The 21501-nt window shown below is 39.1% G+C and overlaps 1 protein-coding gene across 50 annotated transcripts in view; it reads left to right on the forward strand.

The window, feature by feature from the left end:
* RIMS2 (regulating synaptic membrane exocytosis 2) overlaps positions 1-21501 on the forward strand; it is a 493643-nt gene that overhangs the window by 405590 nt on the left and 66552 nt on the right. For 49 of the 50 annotated variants that reach the window (XM_063327352.1, XM_063327357.1, XM_063327378.1 and 46 more), the window contains one exon: positions 4965-5137. In XM_063327352.1, coding sequence (XP_063183422.1) covers positions 4965-5137 — 173 coding nt within the window. Of the gene's footprint in view, positions 1-4964; positions 5138-6168; positions 6415-21501 lie in introns of all 50 variants that reach the window. The other variant, XM_063327374.1, reaches the window with a different exon arrangement.

The raw sequence follows: 21501 nt of genomic DNA on the forward strand, positions 1-21501 counted from the left end.
GTCTGAAACATCTTCCCAACATTTTGATCACTAAAAACATTGACCAGATTTGCATGTTCCTATGTAAATGCTAGCAAATAAAAATGGATTAGTAGGCTATAAAAAAGAAAAAAAAAAGATAATAAAATAGAAGATGGTTGGAAATCACTGACAATTTCAATTGCCTGGACAACTGCGTGATTGCATAGTCCAAGATGGAAGACTGGTAACAATAGATTAAAGCAATATGAAACACACTTAAACTCCCTTTGAATTAGAAGTTCCAAAACAATTTCTTTTGAGAAAGAAGTGTCAGAGCAGTTGTAGCTCTATGTGGTCTGTCAGTCATATAGTGGTAGTGCACAAAGAGGTCAAAATGTTTGCAGAGGTTGTTGTATCAGGAAGCGGAGCAGAACAGAGGTATTTGTTTTTCAGCTTTAATAATCTTGAATTCATCACAACAGGAAAGTAATCTACTGCAGTTACAAGGTATTGGCACAAACCTGTCACTTCGTTAGGATCTCCAGCTAATTTTACCAATGCAGAGGAAAGGGCTTTTAGAAACTTTAACACTTGTTTGATAGAATCTGTAATAATGAAATTTATCCCATGCTTCAACACAGCAAAACAGGAAAAAATTATCTTAATATTAAAAATGCAAAAGTGACTTTTAATCAGTCCCTCTGCTTGCAGCAGACTTCCTATTGTTGAAGCAGCCTGAAGAAGCTGAGTACTCTTCCTGCTTTATGGGTCCATAATGCTGCCTATATTATATGAGTCTTGATTGAGTTGGAAATGAAATTTTAACCTTTTTCCAATAAAAGACATATATTTCCAACATGGGAAAAGTCAGGAGACAATTTTCCTACTGCCGTGGCTGTTATTTAAAAAATAAAAAATAAAGAAAAAAATTAAAGAAACTATTTAATTAACCTGCGTAGTAGGCAGGTACATTTCACCGCAGGCCGGACCTCCTGATTGTCCAAACCAGGGCAGCTGTCACTGCGCGTGTGGTTCCCCTGCTGTCCTCGTGTTCTCTTCTGAGGGAAACTGGAGCAAACAGGGTAGCTGCTGGCTGTGATGATCGAAACCTGTGGCCGTGCTGCAGCCAGGATCGGGCCACGGGGGCTGCAGTTACCCAGCAGGGTGCATTCAGACGGTGCAGACTCCTCCAGCACGGCACAGGGACAGCAGTGGAGAGGGACGGGAAACGCGAGCAGCGTTTCAGATGTAATGGGTGGATGGCACTCGGTTAATGATGACCTTTTCAGTCTAATAGTTGATCTTATCATACAGGTGGTGACATTTAGAAAAAAAAAGAAAATGAAATTTGGAGGAAGGAAAGAAGGAAGCGTATGAAACGTATGAAGATGGAATGCCTTGGGGCAACTTTAGCCACACAAAAACTGAAGAAAGAACAGTGCAAAACTATGCAAAAATGCTTGCATTTTACAGTCAGAGTATATGACATGAAAGAACTGAATATTTTTTAAAAATCAATATTCGCACAATGGAAGTGCCTTTTTACTTTTGAGGCAGAGAGCAAAGGGGAAGTTCAGAAACTGCCTTAAATTGCAATTTAAGAAACAATTCTAAAACTGAAATGCCAGCGTGGCTTCTGTCAGACAAGCAGCACGTTTCCTTTTGTCTTCTGTGCTGCAGTTACTGAAACACTAACATGCAATACACTTACTATTATAATCCATTTCCTAAACAAAATTAAGTCAGATATAAGGTCAAAAGTAGGCCTTAGCAGTAGAATAAAGAGTAATTTGGAGCAGAATAAAGAGTAATTTGGAGTTATTGGATGAATATGAGGTGTCTGAGCTTTGTCCAGCAAGAAAGACAATTTAGTTTCAGTTTCTAGATGTTACTTTGGTAGGCAGCTAGTAGATGCTGAGACTGTAACTCAAGACATGTGTAAATAAAACTTCTAAAGACAAATATTGTATCTTAAGACATTCAGATTTAATGAAAGGATCAATTATCTTTCCCTATTTAAAACATCCTGAAATAGCATGGGTCAAATAATATTTCTGTGCCGTCTAACCCAATTGAAAATGTTTGATGGGAAGTACCCTTACATACAGCTGAGAAAAAAGACACAAGGTAATGATCTGATGATCTTTTTTCACATTATGTTTCCAAAATGTTTTACCTTTAAGTTGCTTTTCTTGCCATAGCAATTCTCAGTCTTCACTGTATATGACTAGATTATTACTATTGCATTAGCTTTAAAAAAAATCCACACAGTAAGGTTGTTTTGTTAATGAAAATGTCTGATTTGTTATATACAGCACATTGCTACGAAAAACGTATCTTAAGAAATGTTGTTCTCCAGGTGTGGAAGTGAAACAGGCAAAATCAAAACCATAGGTCTTTGAAACTTACAGTGTGCTGCAGAATGCGTCTAGAATAACTTTGTGCAATGCTGATACCATTTGCCGCTTCATGTTGCTTGCATGTGTTTAATTTAGAAGGGCTCATTTCCATGGACTGCTTGGCAAGCTCAGTGTGGGATCCGCAGGTTGAGGTCTGTGATTCTGTGAATCGCTACAAGTAATTATCTATCCCTTAATTGGAATGTAATTAACAATTCCATCAATGGTTTACATCTGACACTATGGTCTATGTAATTTCCTGGCAGGATAGCCACGTTAGGTCTGCAGTGCCAGCGGTGTGTCTGCCCTGAGGTCAGTAGCCACTCTCCATGCGGCAGCTGTTCATACAGCTGTGCATCAGCTCTGCTGGGAGCCTGTAGCAGCGTGGCCTTGGCAGCACAGGGTTGGCCATGGCAAGTACATCTGCTGGGGAGCCTCGGCAAATGCCGAAGGCCGGAGGGCAGCTCTGCTTTGCCCCTTCTACAGGGCATGGTGGTAGCCCAGTACCCCAGGCTGTACATCCCAGTCTTGGTAGTTTTAGGCTACATCAACACCAACTACAATCATACCTTTGACTTCAGTGCAGAATTATTCTAGGGAGGGTTAGGTGGGTGGAACTGAATAGACAGGACTCAATATATACGCGTTTCACTGGGCATTGCTTTTTTTTTTTTTATTCTCCAAAGGGCTGAGTAGTTGTGCTTTTAAAAGGAGTTGCTGCAAAAGAACAATTATTTTATTCTGGTATAATTTTCTATTATCTCTGATAATCAGGACAGCTGTTTAATTATTGTTTTTATGTTGCCAAATGAATATATCGATAATAATATCTACTGTCTTCTTTATCAAGCAAAAATATTAATGGCATCAATAAAAAGAGTCAGTAAATATTACAACATTTAAAAGTTGTAATCACAGAGATACTCTGTGAGTTTATGGCCGGCTAAGTGCACTCTGGAACTTAATGGCTGGGGAGGGCTTGAGCGGTTTGTCAATGAACACAAATACTGTAAATCGGTACAGCTCAGGAACCCTGCTGCGCCTTGTGCCACCAGTTTAGGTAAGCCTGCAGTTCAGGCTGTGCTTGGCCTTTCTTATCTTTATTTCATCTCCCTCTCTGAAAACAGGCAAAATAACCTATTATTTCTAAATGTAAGATTTGTTTATGGTAAATAGGCACTCAAACGCTATTCTGAGATGCTATTTAGACACTGCACAGTGTCTCAAGATATTTCCCAGTGTTAACTTATTTCTTGCAAGAGAACAGAAGCAAATGATCTGTGTACTTCATGAACGACAGTTACTTTAAAACTATAAAAAAAGGACAAATTTGTTAGCCAAACCTGGACACCTTTCTCTTCTGCAGGACTGCACAGGTCTGCATTAAGATATTCTTCAGGTAGCTGAGTCCAATGTTTTGTCCCCCAAGAGTTCAACAAGCCACTGATGTATTATGCTGATTATTTTCTCCCATTGTTTTCTTTCAGTCCTGTGTGTGCTGCCCTTCTCATCTTTCCATATTGTCTTCTTTCCATGTCAGCAAAACAATTACCTGTCGATCATTTGCAATTCATTTTGCAATACTGATTTTCTGAAAAGATTATCAGTAGTAACCCATCAGATTTCTGCATGGACAGAAATGTCTGTGTATGAAGAGGAGGGGGGAAAACATCTGTTTGCTATTTATTGTATCTGCACGTAGTGCAATGCAGAGTGGCACAGACTTAGCACTAATGTAAAGCTAACTGGTGTAACAAGAACAAATAGCCCTAATGTTTTCTTTAGCTCTAACTTGAATACCTCTGCACAGCACTGCTTTATGTTGTATGGGCTTACTGCTGGTCACCAGTCACCTGCCAGTTCCGTGTTTGGGGTATACTGTTAACAAGCTCAAATACTATTGCAATTTTTTCGTTTCTGAGGTGTTTGTACATGGTCAGGTACAAATTATCTCTAGTCTTGTCCCATCCTTTCAGACTTCGCAGCCCAGTGGTCCAGCAAGATGTGGGGTTGGTTTGCACAGCCACAACATCGCTTTGTCTTTTGGTTTGATAATTTCATCTGTCTATTCACTTTAAAAAAAAAAAAAAAGTTAACATTTGTCAACCAGAAGATTTTGTAAATAGGCTAGGGCCCAAAAGAGACATATATATACATATATATATATATAGATAGGCTATAGATAGCCTGAAGCACATTCTGTCTCCTGTTCAATCTTTCATGAGCTCAGTAATCATGGGCAAGTCACTAAGTCTGTCTGCTTTGCTTTCATGCACTGGTGAAACAGTTGTGGTAAGAATATTTTGTGATGGTTTAGATGCCTCTACTAAAGTTTGTGAAACCTGTGGAAGAGCTGGAAGTTTTGTACAAGTCACTCTATGGATGAAGCTGGGGAGCTGATAACTTGAACCAGGTAGCAAAGCAGAGTAAAGTTAATATGAACCAAGACATAACTTGTATTCTGTATCATCTTAAAATTTTGTTATAAAAATTCAGGCAGTCTGGTGACAAAGGCAGTTTAGATAGCATCAGGGACCAGCACCGTAGCTGATTTGTGGTAATGTCATTGACAACATCTGTATCTTCGTCCCTCTCCTCTTACAGTATCGGTCAGGACGGGATCCTCAGCGAGGCTCAGACAATGTTTCCAATAAGTCTTCAGACAGCGACGTCAGTGACGTCTCCGCTGTGTCACGGACAAGCAGCGCTTCACGTTTCAGCAGCACAAGCTACATGTCCGTCCAGTCAGAGCGGCCAAGAGGAAACAAGAAAATCAGGTGAGCGGGAGGAGCCGTAGCACCAGCCATAGCAGTGCAATTTACATAACCGAACGTTTGTCAATAACTGTATTTCAAATTAATATTTTGCCTAGGTTGAAATTCGCAGGGAATTTGCAAAATACTGGTTTAAATGTCTTCTTAACCTAATGCTTTTTGAAGCCTTCACGGTATTTGTTTTTGGCCAAGTTTTGTCATCTTGGATTGTGCTAACATACACTAAAATAACAAACATATGCTGTCAGCAAGCATTAGGCACACTTAGATTTGCACTTTATGAAAACCATTTTGTAAAATACTTAATGTGGCTGAAAAGACAGTTTATCTTGAAAATGTGTGCCGGCAATGTCAGAGGCATCTTAATTTCCTTTTAAACTACAGCTGCTGGACTTTTATAGAAGCCTTATTTAGTACTTACACAGACCAACTCAATTTAATACTTACACTAGCCCAATTTAACTGTAGGCGTGTAACCGTTGAATTGCTCTTCAACAAGCGGATAGTGTATCTGTGAGCAAAACACAGCACCTCACTTTGCCTGTGCCCTGTGCACACTCAGAGGAGCATTGAAAAATGAAAAGATCATTTTCATCCAAAAAATGAAAGATCATTTTTTGGAAGGTGTAACCCACCTGCATCTCTCAGCAATTCTCAGAAATTTGTCCTCTTGAGAGAAATGGTGCATTTGAAAAGATGCTTTAAACATCTGCTTATATGAGCGTTGTTTGGACCACACGGTTTCTGTCATGCAGTTATGTATACATTTCTAAATGTGATGTGTTGCAATGCAACTTTTATTCGAAGAGGAAGTTAGCTACTGTTCTAAGAAAACGCCCTAATGTTATCTAGTGTAGGCTGGAGCCTTAGCCAGCATGGTTTAATTATGACTGTTTCCATCTTTGAGTTTTTATTTCATTTCCTTTGCATTTCCTTTCTTGTGAGTTCATGCATGCTCCTCTCCATGACCTTAACTTTATTTATTCTTTTCTGTTTTCCTTTTGCATGCCTTTTTCAATTTTTGTTGACTTCAGAAGGACAAGGGATATGGAGGGAAAAAAAGAGGGAGGGCTGGAAGGGGATGAACAAGATGGAGTATTTCCGGAGGAGGAAGAAAAAGAGGAGGAGGAGGAGGAGGAGAAAGCAAAGGAGCAAGAAAGTAATGAAAAAGGGGAAGGGCAAGAGGTGTCAGAGAACTGTGATAAGGAGGAAATCAAAGGATCAGGGCAGGATGAAAAAGCTCAAGAAGACCAAGCTGAGGAAGGGAAAGAGGATGACAGGTAAAATATACTTCTGTTTCTATATTTCTTCTTTCTATTCTTCTTCCCCCTCTACCAGGACCCTACTTGTCTTCCCTTTTTTTTCCCCTTTGCTTAGCTTTGCTTATTATCTATGTTCTCTGCAGCTTTTTTTTTGCTTTCAATCATGATGCTTTCATTTTTAAGCAAGTTTCACTTTGAGCTTCAGTGAATTTGTTCTGCATACCAAATGATGCAGCACACTAACTTGACTCATTATTATGCATGCAACTACAGCATATTATTTTTTAAATTGGTTTAGACTAGAGTTTGTATTTGACTATAATAAACAATAGAAATTGTAAGATTCCTCGTGATATTCCCTGCTTGAATTATTATTTCAGGGAAAAATCTTTTGTTGAGTGATATCAGTATCAAAACCATCTTTACTTTCATTTGTGGTAGTACTAGAGAAGAGAATTTGGATTTATTTTTTATTAATCCTCTTTGTGTAGGCTGATAAATATGCATATTGATCGGCAATCAATGTGGAAAAGCAGAGTCTTCCCTTGTTTTCTTGTCCTATATGAATAACTGTCGTGAGTTGCTGTATTGTGGAGGGGTCAGGTACCTCTGCTGCTGTATTGTGTCCAGAAACATTTCAGCACAATTGTCTCTGTTTTTATCAGATAATATTCTAGATTTATACATTTTACCACAATTCCCTTTGAACCATGACTTTTAATGTGAATGAGTGACATTTTCTATTGCAAAATCCCTGTAATTTGCATTCTGAGAAATACAATATTCCTTCTTTTTTCATTAGCAAAAACTGTGTTTGAGGTTTGCTGAATATGCTTGAACCCCTTCTCACCTACCCAAGAAAATATCAGAAAAAATTACTTTCTTTTAACCTGCTAAGTGTGCACTACCTATAGATAACTTACAGCTGTAAAACTGTGCCCATATATATTTTGGGGTAAGCACAGAGCACTCTATCACAGTCCCCTTTCTTCCTTTGCTACAAACTTACCTGCGTACATGCCTGTACATACACACACACGGGAACATGCACAAAGCAAAGGTAATACAAAGAGAGAATCAAAATGCCTAGTGTTCAGTCTGGGGTGGTATGGGCCAATGTAGCCATATTACTGCTTTTGTACATTAAGTGCCATCATTCCTTCACTCATGTGAATGCATTTTAGAATTTAGCAAAAGCTATTGTTTAGAAACAGCTGTCTTTAAGATTGCCTCGGCATATATATTGCAGGGACTGCTAGATGGTAGTGTGGGAAAGGGTGTTTTAAAGACCTTTTTCTCTCCTGGTTCCCACTAAGTTCCCACTTTAATGGATCTGGAAGTCCTGCCTCTCAAAAAGCATGACCCTTCCTGGTTTCCAGCTTTCATTCAGGTTAGTTTCCAGCCAAAATGCTGTCCTTCACAAAAAATGAAGTCCTCTTCGAGAAACAGCTTCATGTTCCCCATGCCAGCTTGTTCCTCCGCTCGTGAGCTGCTCTCTGCCTTCAGGAAGAAGCAGCACAAGTCAGGGGTCCCTACTTGATAGAGAAACAAGATATTACTAGGCGACTGTTGTGCAGAGACTTTTGTTTATGTTGGATTTTGGCTACCAACATGGAAATCACCTAGTATTATTTGCTCACTTTGACCATTCTGACCACTTTTAGTATGTAAATTGTGAATAAAAAGGAAAGTTTCTCTGTTTCCACCTTCCTTTCCCATGGCACAATAAATGCTCATCTTTTTAGTATTGTCTAAAGATTCTTCTAGGGTAAGAAGCAAACTGAAAAGCACAGATTGATCACTATGTACAGATATAGGTATATGCATACATTTATGTACACATGTAGTTGTGTGTCATTAACATACTGAAATATGACTTGTATATTTAGTGGACAAATCCAAAGGCAGGATCAGTCCTAAGCATTGTTGTAAATTCAGTGCCTCCCACTTGCTTGTTTGGCAATTTATATGATACCTTATACCTGGCAATTTATAAAATGCTTATAATAAAAGTTAACAACTTCAGCTTTCCAAAAAATGTTTCAGACCCACTACCAATATTAAACCATCACCAAAGCATCACTCAATAATTAAACATGTCAATAGGTATTTGAGAGACCCAACAGAACCAAAGCAGCCAGTTCAGCCAACACAGAATGGTAGTAAATGATCATCTAGTTCTTGAGATCTTGGGCATCAAGAAAAGCTATATTGCAGATGGGAATTCTCAACATACATTTTTACTTCAGAGGTGCATCTTTAGTTGAACAGCAGTCACCTTTCCTCTGGGCAATCTGGAATGTAGGGGCTTCTCTCAGTCACTCTACCATCAAAAATTAGCTCATTAAGGATACATCATACCTCTTGATGTCACTGTGCTTATATACTTTGTGAGTAATGGTAATAGTCACACTAAGGGCTTCAATCTGCTGAGATCATAGGTGGGTTCAGTGTAATTTAAATGACTGTGAAGACAGATATCCATCATGGATTCATCCCATGTGTATTTGAAAGAGTGCCTCAGCGCAATAAAATGCATTAGCTTTTGGAGCATTGGAGCAAAATAAATCAAGAAGTCTTTTTTGGCAGAAATAGCTGCAGCATCAGATTTTGCCTTCATTAAACCTTGTAAAACTAACCCTTGGCATATGGTTGACCTACAGGGAAAACATAATTGTGTTCTTTCTTGGCAATACATGTTAGTAAACAGAAAGTGTGGATCAAGCTTCCCTGTTGTAATTTTTAAGGATTCGTTATGTACAGTTCCCTGACATTATTTCTTATTACGATTCTCTGATGATATCAGGAACAAAAAAGTCCTCTTCAATCTATCTAATGTGTGAGCATTCATAATTTTATTGCAGGAAATCTGTTTAAGACTACTCTAAATCTGAACCTTCCTTAATATTTTTCTAAATATCAATCCTAAGCATTGATTCTGATAGTCACAATAGTTTCATTTTATCATATGAATACACAGCAATTGCAATCACAGAGCAGGATTTCACTGTGCTACACACTGTTGAAACACAGAAGAAAAATACAACCTCTGTTCCAAACATACAGAGTCTAAATCATGACGTGACATGAGTCCAGAGGGGGAAACAAAGGAGAATTAAGAAGTGTTCCACATGACAGGAGATAGTTACAGCACTGGGTTGGGGACATTTCGACAACAGAGAGTACTAAGGAGGTTTGAAGAAAGAAAATAAGATAGTTTTGTGAATGTTTCTGGAGAGCTCTTCAAGCATTAGAGACAATGAGAAAATAACACCAGGTGCTTGCTAAAAATATATCAAGTGGATGATGGGGCAGGTCAGATGAGCAGCAGAAGCTGATCTTTCAGTCTTGAATACGAGAAAATAAATGTGATAAGGAACAACGGCTACAATACTAGAAAATAAAGATGCATTATTTACAACAGGATAAAAGAGAGTATAGCTTCTTACATGACACAGCCAAATTTAAAGGTTATGAAACTTGTCTTTCCTACGCTATCCTGGGAAGGGGTTAGGGTAGGTAAATTACCAGGGCGGGATAAAAGCACCGCAGCAGCTGGCATCTGAAATGGTGAGAGAGTGGACAAAACAATTGGCTGTGTGGGTGGACAGAGAAGGTGGAGGTGTGAAATAGAAAGCATGCACAAATCACAAAAAAGTGGACCTAATATGAAGCCTGAATCAAAAGGCCTGCCCCAATAGCAGGTCTGAATGACACACATGATCCACATGGTCAGGAAAAGAAGCAGAAAAGAGGTCTTGGAGGGAAATACTGGGTTTAACGACACTGAGTTGAGATCGGTGATTGTAGCGTAGGCAGGAGGAGAGAGGGGAGACAAGAGGGAGTTTTTATTGCAGAGGGGATAATGCTTTGATATACTGTTGATGAAGGGATGATGTTTGAAGGACAGCAATAGAGGAGGCGATGCTACAGCCCTGTGGGACCACCACAGTTAACTGAGTGGGCAGAAAATGAGTATCTACTAGGGCACATTTTGAACAAAATGTTAGAGAGAAAAAATTGAGAGTGGATAAACTGTGGGAACTAAAGGAAGTAACCATTTTAGAGCACGGTTAATTGTAGCAAAGCAAAGAAGAAAACAGTGAACTTTTGAAATCATTAAAGACTTTGGCAGGAGTAGTTTCAACCGAATCGGAGAAGGAAAAGATAGTTGTTGGGGAAGTGTTTGAAATGTAATTGGAAAACAAGAACTCAAGAGATTTACTTAAAAAAATGTGTTCAATGAATTCAGAAATGAAAAGGAAAAGGAGATGTGGCTGTAGTTGCAGAGCTGATGAGAGCAAGATCAGGGGTTCTGTGTTACTTTCTAAAAGAGCATGCTAAAGCATGTTTCTAAGATTCGGGGAAAGAGCCAGTGATGAGCGGGTGGCTAGAGGTAAGAATAACAAAAGAGGTAGGGGAGGAATGGAAATAAGAAGAGAGCATGCGATCACTCAGGCAAATCAAACAGTTGAGGAAGAGATCTAGTGAGAAATTTCTGCATCCATGACAGAGGCAAGGGGGGAGAGAAGTGTATAAAGAGGAGAATGCAGAGACAGTGCAGAAGAACTGGTCATGTTTTGCTATGTATCGGAAGAAATCAATGACATGCCTTGTGAAGAAGTGAATGCTAAAGGGCTGTAGAAGAAATAGAGCTGATTAAGTAGGAAGATGGCACAATCAAGGAAGGAGAATTCGTAGTAGAAAAAGTCAGCTGGGATGTAATTTTGCAGACGCACTTGAAGATACAAGAAACAGAATGCAGTGTGTAGTTTTAAGTAATGGATTTGTTCAGATAGAAAACTTTTTTCCTTCCTAATGGTTCTTCGTGCTCTCTGTGCCCTTTCCCTTGTTGGATATAAAGATTTGTTTCAAATTCACTTTCTAGTTCTTTTTTGTGTCAGTCAAAAAAATCTGTAAAGAATTTAATTTGTAGTTCTTAAAACTGATTCCTGATGAGTATTTGTTCCTTAGTTTTTCATTGTATTGTAATCTTGGTATTTCAGTTTTTGTGAGCCTTCCACTGTGATTGCAGCTATTATCAGTTAAATGTAGTGTTTTGCAAAGCTGGATGAAAAAGCATGTCAATTCAGTCTGTGCAAGCTCCTTCACAGGGGTGAAAGCCAGTAACATTTTTTGAAAATCTTTATTCGGATAAAACATCAAAAACTGTGCAAAGGATAACAAGCATTAAGAATGTATTTTCAATGTGCATGTGCTGTTTGGTTTCTTAAAGCTAATCTCAGAGTGATTATAATGATTTCTCCAACCGCACTACTGGATGAAAGAAGTTAATTGTTCCTAATCTATCCAGCCAAACAGGCCGTATGTTCGTAGGGGAAAGCTGTAGCCTGAGACTCTGTCCCCACTGCATGAGCCATCCTTTAGCGAAATTGCAGTACAGGCAGTCTGTGCTCCCAGATAGCAAGAGAGAGAGAAAGAGAGAAGGTTCACCCAGCATAATTTCTGCCGTGGTGGGGGAGAGAACTTGGGTCGAGCTATGTCAATGTTCCCGTAATTTTTCAGGGAAAACATGTCAGCATGCAGTTTCCTGCAGCTCTCAACCCAAGATGTTGGTGTAACATTTTTTTTAACATCACAACAAAGTGACCTTGCCGCTCCTGATGATTCCTGATGAATCCGGATGATTCCTGAGAATGGCAGGTTGGAATACAATGTTCACCAACTCTTTTCAGCTGCAAAGTGTTTAGTTTTTCAGGCAGCTGGGGCAGGTGGGATGGACTCAGTCCTTGAACAAAACCCAGCAACTTCATTTTGTGTCCCCTCAACATAGCTCTTTGCATACTTCTGACTAGATCAGCAGAGAGATGCTTACGTATTGCCAGTTTGTGACTCAGAAGTCAAAGGACCTAAGAGAAGCTTTTTTATCAGTAAGATTTCATTAGTAATATTGGGTTGTGTAGAACTGCTGCGTTAGCAGTTCACAGCAAATTCTTGCCCCATTTGAGGCATAGATTCAAACCCACTACTTTTTGATGTGAGTTTTTTAACTTCAGCATTCCACATCGAGGCAAATCTTCAAAAGCTGTAAATTCATATAGCAGCTGGGTCTGTAGCAACACGCACAGTCAATAATTTGGCCATTTGATTTTTTATACTTCCACAGATGACAAACGGAAGAAATTTCTCTGTGCCTTCTGAAAAAATATTATGGAAAAGGATATAAAATATCAATGGTTCAAAAGGAATTGTATGAATTCGTATATTTGTTGTGAAATCTGTACTGAGAGTAGAATACAAATAATTTAAGAAATCTAGCAAATTCACCTGTTTCCAAGTCATTCATCACCATCTATCAGACCCTTGGAGACTCATTTTTTCCTGTTACTTTGGAGTAAGTGCAAAAGATGTATAGACTCCTTTTCAGCTAGTAAACTTATTTTTGATCCACTGGGAAATAATAAAGTAATGAATTTGAAAGCACACGTTATTAACTGGTGAACAGTGAAAATATCTCACTTGAAACAGTCTGCAGCTTTGATATGTGGTGCCAAGCAGGGAACTGGGGCATTTTTTCTTTGACAGCAACACAATATCGTTGCAACTGCTTCCCTCTCGGTGAAATGCAGCCTGCGCTTCAGCCTCTCTTGAGTCAGCTCTGACCTGTGATCCAGAAAGCGCTGATGTACTGCTGTTACTAAAGGTTCTTTAAAAACACTGCATCAGTAGTTAAAAAAAAAAAAAAAAAAAAAAAAAAAAAGAGGTGCAGATGGAAAGCCCTGGAGACATGCAGGGAAGTAGGGATGAAGGGACAAATTAAAATGAGGATTTGAAGCAAAGGTAAATGTTGAAATTAGGTTTTGCACTTTTAAGTGTGTTAAAAAAGGCTCATTTTCTGAAGATATTTAAAACTAGATTGAATCATAAGCTCTTCAATAGACAGACTTTTTTTCTCTTTATATGCAGAGGATTGAGCACAACAGGTCTGTGGACAAGAATAGCAATAGCAACTAAACGTGGGGCAGGCACTTACAAAACCAAGGAACTGAATGTTGAAGCCCATCAGACTTTTCTTTCTTTAATATTATGATTCTGTGGTTCTGTATGTTTTCTGTATGTTAGCACTGCATGTTTTCACTATTTTTACCTCAGTATTATTTTAATAGAAAAGTGAAAATACTCTGTTAAACTAATGTAGTTCCTTTTTTGATTCCTCTAAATGTACTTCATTAAAAAAAATTAATAAGCTTATCACTTAGCCTTCTAAGAAGCAAACATAAAACTCCTTCTTGTTAATTCATAAAAGTATTTCTGAAACATAGTTAGTGGTTTTGTGCCAGTGCTTTTGAAACACAGTGCCAGGCCCCTCTGGCAAGTACAATATTTTAATGAAGGGTCAGGGGCCCAGTGCTGGTCCTACTATTGTTTACTTAATACCTATGATAAGATGATACGCCAGCAGTTTGACATTGCCCATCTATCTGATTTTAACATTATTAGACCAAGCACGTGAACGTTTTGGTCCAGTACTACCACTGTACCTGCAGGGTGTTCGTACTGAGTCTATAAAGTCCATAAGGTGCTACCTTATGGGACATGTGTCATCAGGTGGCCTCTAGTAGGAAATAAGTCTATGTATTTCCATACAAACACCACTGGGAGTCTGGTGCTTCCTGGATTGCAGCCATAACACAAGCACAATTCTTATGGAGGCCCAAGGTAAATGTGTGCAACGTGCACGTTGCTTCAGCAGGGAGTTCTGGTCATAGACCTGTCCTCCCCAGGACAGAAAAACAAAGTGTGCAGACTTGCATTCAGAAAGATGTATGCCAAGTTTCCTCACAACTTGTTCTTTTTATGATGGTCTTAAGTTTTCTGTATGCTTTTCTAATTCCCCCCAGAGGCCCAAAGTGGCTCAAAGTCATTTTGTCAAAGTGACAGAAGTCAGACAGGCAAGATCATGATGTCCCAGATAATGTCTCCTTGGTTGAGGTAATTATGGCTTCAGATCTCTTGCCCGTGTCCATTTAGCACTCAGTCCCAGAAGATCAATTCAGAGAGATGCTATGGATTTGTGAGATGTTAGCAGTGCCTTTTCTGACCCTGATTTTTTGGAGTCCCCAAGCAACCTGAAATGACAAGGAATGAAGGAAACGTCAGAGTTGCTTTATTCTTCAGCTGCCCGCTGCCACACACATTCACATAAGCAGGACAAGGAGCATGAGCGTATCCACGTTGTGTACAGTGCTAATCAACCATGCAGTGTTTCATGAGCGACGTATAGATGCAGCTATAGTGAAATTCATATTGACTACAGCAATGTATTTAAATAAAGCCCTTTCAGGTCATCTGGCTCTTCCCTGTGTATTATGTGATTTTCCCCTTAGTGTAGTCTCAGAGCACATCCTATCCAGTTTCTGCATGTCTGTCTTTCAGAGTTTTCTAGCTGACAATGTGTTTTCTAAATATGAAAATCTTCCTTATAGCTCATTTCAGTTTAGCAAGTAAAGATGATAAATCATGTTTCCTCTTACCCTGAGGCAATACATGATATCTCTTATCTCTATATATTTTTGTGAATTTCTGCCTTCAAGTCTGAAATTTTTCTCACTTTCCAGACTTGATTTTATATTATTTCTCTGGTGGTTTTAGTTCTGGGACACATAGTGGATTTAGAGTCTGGTTTATCAATTCACTGCTTGCTTTTCATTTCACAGAGCGCTTTTCAGCCCTTCAAGGAACAAATCTGGGCAGCACTAAGCAAGCCTGCAGTACAGCTTGTGACTCAGTCAGCAGTGTTAATACAGAGAACAGAATGACCCCTCTGTTCCATCTCTGTTGGATGACTGTAATTCAACAGTATTTTTGAATTAGCACATAACATTTAACTTTCAGATTAGGTACATGCAAGGTGCAATTTTGTAAGAGACACTCTCAGTTAAATTAGGTTGCTTGCTATTGGTTTTAATTTGGCAAGCTTGTTGTTTACCGGCTTTTATAAATGCAACTGCTTCTTTGCTGGTCCGGGTTAAAGAAGATGCTTTCTAAACTCAGAGACTTTGGATGTTGTTCAAAACTGACTCTGTCTTTGTTTGGAATGTGCTTACTTTATTGCCAAGCTTTCAGAGTTCATATGGACTGCTTGTATTTACAAATGAGCATCAAATTAATGTGACAGCTGACTAATGCAAGACTTTTGGACCTCAGCTAGTTTTCTCACTAACTTTCTTTTGAATTCACACAGAGTAAATGGCTGGTTTAGTTCACTGTATCATAGGAAGGGATTTCTGCAAAGGTTCACTGCTGTTAGCAGGGTAACAAACCTTTTTCATAATTTTGTAAAGGAAAACTTGAAAATTTATCAACAGTAGATGAAGATTAGTAGAATAATTTTTATTATAATGTTAATTTAAATTTAAAAGTTGCTATAAATTAAAAATCTGTTATAAATTGTAATTTTATATAAAAAATAGCCAATTATTCTCTCAGAGATGGTGAGAACTTTTATCAAAAGTCTCTGAAGCTCTGTGAAGAATTCAGCTGCTAGTGTTTGGAAACAGTTATCTGTTACAGTGTTTTTTCTGCATCACTCACTTGTTGTGGCAGTGTTTGGTAAGTAATGCAGTGGCTTGACCGCAAACGATTTTGAAATTCGTTCCAATTAAAAAAAAAAAACATGCTAGGCATGATATGGAAAAAGCTATACCTCTATAAATGTGTAATAATAAAGCAGTGTGCAGAGCTTGATGTCTAGCGGAGTGGGGGAGATCCAGTTCAAGTCAGCCTATGTACTGTAACAGGTGAGGTATTTCTGATTTGTAATGAAAGAGACCACTGAAACAGATACTTCATATAAAAATATTGTTACTTTTATTTTCAGATGTGCACGCAAGTTTTCCTTTAATAGTAATATACATAGCAGAATACATTATGATCACTGCTTTATTGTTTCCCACCAACTTTCTTGTTATAATTTCAATAAAATAAACCCAATAATTGAGTCAGTCCAGTAGCTATTAGAGATTTGTATCACAAATCAGTTAATAGGATAATTTTTGACCAAGTGAATCTCAGGAGACTAAGTCATTATAATTTTGAACCTGCAGTGTCTCTCTTTGATGTGATTTGGCAGAGGAATACGTGCATTGGCCGGAAGCATTGTTCCCATGGAAATGTTATTTTCTACATCACAGCTGTCCCCTTAATGCTGTTTTTGTTAAATTTCTTCAGCAAATTAATGAAATTAAAGCCTCTCCAAATGAGTTAAGAGGTCTATTAAGAATGGCATTAAAATTCCTCTCCTGCCTGTAAAAAGCTGTACGCAAAATCTTCAGTTGGCCTTCCAGTCTCACAAGAGCCGTGCATTAGAAAATATCTATTACAACAACTGAAAAATTGTTAAAATCCTTTCCCTAGGACATCACAGCACACAACTATACTCCACACTTGGCAAAGTGGATTTTTACTGTTGCAGGTGCTTTATTTTCATTAGGGATTATTACCAGAGAACTAAGCTAAATGACAGGGAAGTAGTAATATTGACTCTGCATTGGGAAAAAAAAAGAAACCTGCAAGACCCACCAAATGACTTAAGTGTAAATCTGATTCTCCAGTACATACACTTTGACAGAGCAACAGATTATATGTTTTCATTTCCAATTCTGCTGTAAAGGTGACTGCAAAAATACAAACAAAATCCTCAAAAATCCTACTAACAGTACACAGTACAATAGATAGTATTGATATCTTCTCCCTCACATTTAAAAATATTAATAATGCTTTAGATTGGAAAAATGCCTGTGCTTCATGACACTGGTTTTAGTAAAATGTATTTGTTCGTAAGTGGAAAACAAACAAAACCAAGATTGTCCTAATAATTTTAGTCTATCAGTCATACTTAGATAGAATAGCTTTTTTTATTTATTCTTGATAGAGTAAGTGATATTCTTCGCAATTTGCTAGTGATCATGGAGGCACTGGGTGTAAGGATTCTCTGCTGCTCCCTGTGCTGCCTCCTGCCACAGACTGTTACGGTTCAGGGCCAGGGTCTGATTTAAAAGTCAGTTTTATATAACAATAGCAGAACTTTACTCCTGCAGAACTCCTGCTGATGCAATGTCAACTTACCAGGTTAGTGAAGAGGGAAGAGGAAGTTTTTCTACATTTGCCAACACAAAATATCTGTCTTGTCGGTTTGTTAGATTACAGAAGGAAGAGCAGGGAGAAGAAGAGACGGAGAAAATGCCGGGTAACAGCTGTGGGTTATGAGAAATAGCCGTTCAGTTCAGTGGATCACTCTACAGAGCAGGAGTTCCTGGTCCTGGGACTTATTTTGAGCTGGCAGCTGAATCATGATATTATTTAACAAATGAGATGCAGGGAGAGGTGATATTAACAAGAGTCTGATTATTGTTTTGATAAGTCAAGGAGAGAAAAATGAGATGGTGGCAGAGGATGTCTGAAAGGATATGATCCGTGTTTTTTGAATGATCGTGGTGTCCTAAGAATTGGGTTTGAGCATGCTTGTCAGTTGTTTTTCTTGTCTGTGGAGAAAGACTGAGTCAGTGTGTTTTCCTAGTTTAGCCTTTCTTGTTGTTTGCAGTTGTATTGCTTAATGTACAGAAAGAATGGGCAGGACTGCCCTGTGCAGCAACACAGGATGCCTACAAAAAAACTTAATGAAGTTCTTTAACGCATGGGACTTAATTGCTCTTTATATCAGTAACAGCTTTCGGGGGAGTCATTGCCTTTAGTTCCTTCATCCCCATTCTGGTTGGTTTGCCACATGTTGTAAACCTCAACCGGCATGATAAACATAAGGACTCCCAGGTGTCAGTGGGTTTTTTAGTTTGTGTTTTCTCTTGTTTTGTTTTTCTGGCCTGAGGAAATTTGGCACTTAATGTACTAATCAGCCAGTTTCTATAAAAAGTTCCTGTTTCTGTAGGCAAGAATCTGACAAACTAGTGAGATACTGTCCAACTCTGCAACCGGTTCAAAAGCTGCAGCCAAAGACTGCAGGTTTTTAACTATGGAGACAGGACGAGACTTTACATTTGATACATATGAAACGATGAGGATTCAGTGTGTCTGCAGCTGCTTCATGGAAAATGTTAACAGCAGCCAAGAATATTAGCAATTAGCTCTAAAATTAGTATTCTCTTGTAAGATTATTAAACACCTCTAAAGCACAAATAAGTCAGTCAGAAATTAGGAGAGGTTGGATGAAGTTTCTGACTTGTTTGTTACTTCTTAACATCCAAAAATGTTGATTAAACCAAGATTTTATCTGGAACCCGTTTATCTAGGATCTGGAGCATTTGCCCACTCCGCAGTCCATCTTAACTGGTGCAAGAGTTACCAGCTCTACTGTTCTATATAAAGCGGTTTCAAAACAGTTTCTCTGCCTTTACAGCAGGATCCTTTCACGCTGTGAAATCTTCCCTCTCCTTGAGCCAAATCTCACACACAGTTGATTTCCTTTTTGGTCAGATATCAAGGAAATGGACTGTCTAAAGCAGGAGATACCAAGACAGAAGCAACGGTCTTACAAGACTTACTTCACTGGCTCCCTTCTGTGAGGATTTCCTCAGGCACTTTATGGTATTCACTTCTGGCTATGCATCAACTCCAGAAGGGATCACTTTCCAAGTAGCCAGTCCTAGGCATTGATTGTATTTTGGGAGGGTTTATCTGCCAGTGTTTTCTAGTATTTCTGTAATTCAGCACAGATATTCAAAAACTGGGGAGAAAACAAGGTAGTTTATGATTATCTGCTATAGAAGGAGTCTGGAAAACCTTGACAGCAAATTTGATTTCAGAGAATAATTGCACTCCCTGTTTTGAAAACAAATGGGCCTCTGCAAAGAGATCTTGAAGATGAATGCCTTTAACAAATCCAGAAACATTGCATTTTCCAGAAGGCTATGTATGAAGAGCAGTTTTGTACTTGCTTACTGTTTTTCTTTAAAAAAATACCGAAAAAGCTTAGAGAATTTAAGGCTATGTCTACACCAGTAAACTAGACAGTGCCAAGACATAGTCTTAAGCACCATGCCGTGATCATCCATGTTGTTTAAGCAGTTTGTGTCCTCCTTGTCATAGCTTTGTGCAGGACGCACTGATAACGTGCCCCCAGTTCAGTCCAGGCACAACTAAGGAGACAGCATGGGTCAGGGTCTGTTTCCTCAAGACAGCATGCCTGAGGATCATAGAATCATAGAATCATTTAGGTCACTGAGTCCAACTGTAAACCTGACACTGCCACGTCCACCACTAAACCATGTCCCTAAGTGCCACATCTACATGCCTTTTGAATACCTCCAGGGATGGTGACTCAGCCACTGTCCCAGGCCACCTGTTCCAATGCTTGACAACCCTTTCAATGGAGAAATTTTCCTCTCATCCTATAACTTGTTACTTGGGAGAAGAGACCGACCCCCACCTCACTACAGCCTCCTTTCAGGTAGTTGTAGAGAGCAATAAGGTCTCTCCCATCAGCCTCCCTTTCTCCAGGCTAAACAGCCCCGGCTCCCTCAGCTGCTCCTCATAAGACTTGTGCTCTAGGTCCTTCACCAGCTTCATTGCCCTTTTCTGGACACACTTCAGCACCTCAGTGTCTTTCTTGTAGTGAGGGGCCCAAAACTGAACACAGTGCTCAGTTGAGGCCTCACCAGTGTGAAGTACAGGGGGATGATCACTTCCCTAGTCCTGCTGGCCACACTGTTCCTGATACGAGCCGGGTGCTATTGGCCTTCTTGGCCACCTGGGCACACTGCTGGCTCATATTTAGCTGGCCGTCGACCAACACCCCCAGGTCCTTTTCCACCAGGCAGCTCTCCAGCTGCTCTTCCCCAAGCCTGTAGCACTGCATGGCGTTCTTGTAACCCAATGCAAGAACTGGCACTTGGCTTTATCGAATCTCAAATTCTGCTTTAGCTTTGAGAAAATCCTCTTTTGGGAAGGATGTAAGCTAGCTGTGTGTATGCAGGCTGTCAAGGTCAGAGAACAGGCCTGAACCATTTTATTAACTACTATTGGTGTGGCACAGGGGTCTTCAATGACAATAAGGACCCTATTAAATTTCCCATCATAGGTATCTGTCAGTCCGATTCCCCTCAGTTCATTAGCATGGTATATTGTTAAGAATAATATGTAGTGCTTAGGGTTGTTGTACTCCAGAATTGGCTTTAAATTACAAATATTTCTAAATATTTTACTCTAATTTCTAATGTCTTATTTTTCTCTTGTTTGTTTTGAAGAACTTTCTGCTTTAGCTTTGAGAATTTATTCTTCTAAAATTTATCCATAGTGTAAGTAGCCACAAACGGTTACAGTTAAGAAAATGTGCTGTAAAATACATAGGAAGCTGACATGCCCAACTTGATCCTGACTGTCTGGAATAATTACTTGGGAAAATATAAATAGGCTTAATACCTATTTTGAGCTTGCTTTAACTAAACCATTTTAATTGATGATCAGATTTCAGCGTCTGTTTTACACTCAGCAGTTACTAGTCATTTAATTTGCATTTGAGCATTCCCTCTGTTTGTTTGTAAAGAGATTACAGAGGAATACTGTATTTTAGGAAGGGCGTACAAATTTACTTCTCACAATTGAGAAAAAGTAGAAAAGAACGTGATTGAAGACTGCGTAGAGAAATCTTTTCTTTTTCTGTGTTCACTGGAAAATTGAAGCATCTGACTAGAGTTTCTAGCCTGCTTCCACAGAGACCCGTCTCTGGTTCTCGGAGTGCTCAGGTGGTTTCCTGCATTTGGGGGTAACACAGGAAGCAACGTTCCTGTGTGAGCTTTGTCTGTCACCCTGCTCTTGTTGACTAGTTTGTCCCCATAAGCCATAGTCAGTGGCCTGGCTGTCACCTTCACCCTGCTGTTGCTGTTGGCTGTAGGCTGCCATGCAGCTGGAGTTGCGTGATGATTTTGTTCTTGTTTTGATTCCAATAAGGGTGATTATTATGCCATTGCCATTCACATGTGATTGGGACTAGCCTAGTTAATTATTTTATTTAATTATCACCACCACCAGGCTGCATATTCTCTTTGCACATGATATTTTTAAGATTAATATCTTATAAGGCACCTTGAGAACCATGCTTTTAGTGAATTACCTACTTGTTGACTCATATAA

The sequence above is a fragment of the Chroicocephalus ridibundus genome, chromosome 2 (genome assembly GCF_963924245.1).
Source record: "Chroicocephalus ridibundus chromosome 2, bChrRid1.1, whole genome shotgun sequence".
Lineage (NCBI taxonomy): Eukaryota > Metazoa > Chordata > Aves > Charadriiformes > Laridae > Chroicocephalus > Chroicocephalus ridibundus.